Source organism: Anarrhichthys ocellatus, unplaced genomic scaffold, assembly GCF_004355925.1.
Source record: "Anarrhichthys ocellatus isolate YVR2014 unplaced genomic scaffold, GSC_Weel_1.0 scaffold28, whole genome shotgun sequence".
Lineage (NCBI taxonomy): Eukaryota > Metazoa > Chordata > Actinopteri > Perciformes > Anarhichadidae > Anarrhichthys > Anarrhichthys ocellatus.
The window spans coordinates 1,789,119-1,792,305 of record NW_022280058.1 but is presented as its reverse complement, the minus strand read 5'-3'; the positions used below and the strand labels follow the sequence as shown (position 1 = coordinate 1,792,305).

The following is a 3,187-nucleotide window of genomic DNA, read 5'->3' as shown; positions in this document are numbered from 1 at the left end:
GGCAGGTTTTTTGTAATGCAGCATGTGTGTGTAGCTGGACCACCAGTGGTGCATCAGAGAGTTCCTCTTCAGGAACATAATAAAGTGAAAGTTCTTTGAAGTGAGTAAAGGGGAAAAAACAGGCTATATTCTTCTCATCGTTGCCTCTTACTGCCTCCTTTGACACACAAATGATCTATTAAATAATATACAGTAACAAAATGAACAACGCGAAGTCCATTAATACTTTAAACGCTGCTTATCAATTTGAAATTAGAGAGAAATTGGTAATAAACTTCTTCCGGACACTTTTCTCCGTGTGGGGGGTGTTGGGGGCGCCGTCCGTCACGCTCTCAGTGCTGGCATGGCCTCCCACCCCCTTAGTTCGGGCTGACCAATAGGAACCACGGGAGCACTCAAGTCGACCAATCAGCAACAAGGGATGATAGTGAATGGAAGTTTAGTTTTTGAGTTTGGGATAGCAAGCTCGGGGGAGAGCCGTTAACGGAGAGACTGAGCGACAAAATCGGGATATTAGTGGAAAAAGTAAATCAACACTCTTAAATAGTGACTGTTTGCTTTCTCGGAAGACTGAAAACGCAGCTGAGTCAGGCTAAACAAGAGCCCTCTCTCTCCGCTGAGTGTGGTCGAGGAGGGTGGCAGGTGTTCAGCCGAGGGAGACGCATCGCCTCAGTCGGCTCCCCCAAGCCTCGATAGGGTGCCCGGAGACGGAGGGAAAAAACAGGCTAAAACGCTGAAACGTTAACCTTAAACCACCGTGAGTATGAAGGGAGAACAATGTAACGTTTTTGAAGTAAACGTTTCTGGTTTCCCCCCCCGGCTGGACTGTCGTGGAGGACCACTGAAGACTGGATGAAAAAAAGAAGAAGCGGAACGCTCCAGTGTCGCAGTAGCAGCAGTGAGAGTAACAGTGTATCGTTTTCTTTCCCACTTCAAAGCGACTGTTACTTTGTGGCTTCAACTAACTCCTCTTCGCCGTTGCATGCACATTCAAGGGAAGAAAAAGAAACAAAACTCAGTTGTTGCAGAAAAACTTGTAATGCGCTTATGTTTCTTTTTTTGTTTAATGCTAACCTGTTGTGTCATTGTGCCGCGTAACACGATACCCGGAGCATTACGGAGAGTTAGCCTATCTGGTATCCGAGGGCAGAGTGCCTCTTCTGGGAGAGTGCTGGATCATTTCGACCCGCGACGACTTGGGATAACAGTTAACGTTCATTTTGGATTTCTTACTTTAGATAACAGGCTGCACGCTTCTCCATCACCACACTTTGAGGGGGAAAAAGACTCGGTCTAGTTGGTTTGCGTAAAAAAAGAAGAGAGAATCAATTAATGGAAGTACGTGCTGTATTGCCTCTCTGTTAACACGACCACTCTCTAAACAGTTAAATGATCCGCGGGACAAATCCCCCTGAGAAGACATCAAAACAAGCGCGGATTTGAGGTCGATATCAGAGAATAAGCCGATAAGTCTAAAATACACTCAAATGTATTAATTCCTCGCTTTGGATCAATCCAAATTAAAATGAGGTATCGCAGGACGCAGAAACACACGGACTCCGCCACAGCAGACAGAGATTACCGTGCCGTTACACCGTAAAGCCAGACACTAAGTGAGGGAAAGTCTTTCTGCTGGTGAGGCGAAACCCCCTTCCTCTATTTTTTCTCTCCCGCTGCCTGCTGAGTTTTGCACACCGGAGCTGGCGAGTCGGAGAGCGGGGGAGCTTGTCGGCAGTGACGGTGGTGAACTCCCGGAGCTCTTGAGCGTCACTTCACCGGGAGGCAGCGGAGCCGAAGCCCGTTCCTCTTCTTGCTCGGACTTATTCTCGTCCGAGAGAGTTGCATCAGCAGCAAAGCACAAGCGGACACGGACGTTGTTGGTCCCGTCTCCCGCCTTGATGAAACCGGGAATTTGCAGTCCTGAGGGGTCCCCGGAGTGCGCGGAGGGACCCGCGGCAAGGAGCCGACAGAAGACGATGGAGACCGTGACGGCCCGGAGCCGGAGCCGGTGTCCGCCTCTTTTTCTGCTGCTCCTTCTCGGAAGCAGCTGCCACATGTTGCACGGACAAGGTAAGAGCTGCATTCCCAGAAGTCCTGGGTTCAAATGTCACCTGATGCACTAAACATAGCTACATTATGTTGATAATTAGATCCATTCACACTGTAGGTGTTAGGGCGACATGTTTACAAAGTGTATTGCATGAAAACACTTGACAGACTCATTTGTCACTTGCACCATGGTGAACAGGGGGAAAGTGAGATGATGCCTCCTCAACGGGAAACAAGGGTGTGATTTATTAGACCAAGGAGAACAGTGTGCCTGTTAGTTGGGATGTGTCCCTGCAGGAGGGTAACACAGAGGGGGTTATGGGGCCAACAACAAGGGTTCACTGTTACTGAAGTCAGGCTTATTGTTTGTGGGGGAGGTATACCTACTGAATGTGTAAATGATTTGTTATTGTTGTGACGCATGGATTGTAGGGTCATGATTGTAGGATTAAGGTATTGAGGATTTGTATGGGAGGGGTGTTATAGTTTCCAAGCATCGATAATCCCCCTCTTAGTCAATGACCTGCTTAACTACAGCATATTCATTGTGTATGCATTTAAGTTGTGCTGGCAGGTGTCCAGATTAGTGCCTGATTTGTTGTTGCAGAAGGTTTAGTGTTTGGACTAGTTGTTGAATACAGCATCAGGAACTGCCTGGGGAAATTGTGCGTTGCCATGTTTTTTCTTCTTCTTCTTTTCCAGCTATAGAGAGAGTGATGGCGAGAAACTGTGGATATTTGTGTGTTTTTGTGTGCATGCACCTCGTGGGATCGAGCCAGAAAACCAAAGCACAGAAAAGGTCAGGCTGGTGTCAGCACACCGCTTTCTCTGGGTCACAGATGGCGTGGTGGGCTCAATGTAAGGCTGAGACTTGGGGGTTATGTGGAGGAGGGGTCTTAGGAATGTCTGTGCATATATATGTGTGTGTGTGTGTGTGTGTGTGTGTGTGTGTGTGTTAGAGGTGGGGGTGAGCTATTTGTGAGCGTGTGGAGAATGTGTGTGCCGCTTAAGTGTAGGAAGATAGAGGAGGGAAAGAAAGTGAGAAGGAGGGAGGCAGTGTGGCGAAGAGGACAAGGAGGGAGAGGGGAGTGGCAAGGAAGGCGGGTGAGAATATGAAATGGTGTGTGAGTGTGGGGGG

General features: G+C 48.4%; 1 protein-coding gene across 2 annotated transcripts in view; it reads left to right on the top strand.

Moving 5' to 3' along the window:
- The first annotated feature begins 465 nt into the window (after positions 1 to 465).
- Positions 466 to 3,187, top strand: part of LOC116392010 (protein sidekick-1) — a 199,486-nt gene continuing 196,764 nt past the window's right edge. For both annotated transcript variants that reach the window (XM_031863100.1, XM_031863097.1), the window contains exon 1: positions 466 to 2,070. In XM_031863100.1, coding sequence (XP_031718960.1) covers positions 1,899 to 2,070 — 172 coding nt within the window. In that variant the 5' untranslated portion in view covers positions 466 to 1,898. The remainder of the gene's footprint in view (positions 2,071 to 3,187) is intronic.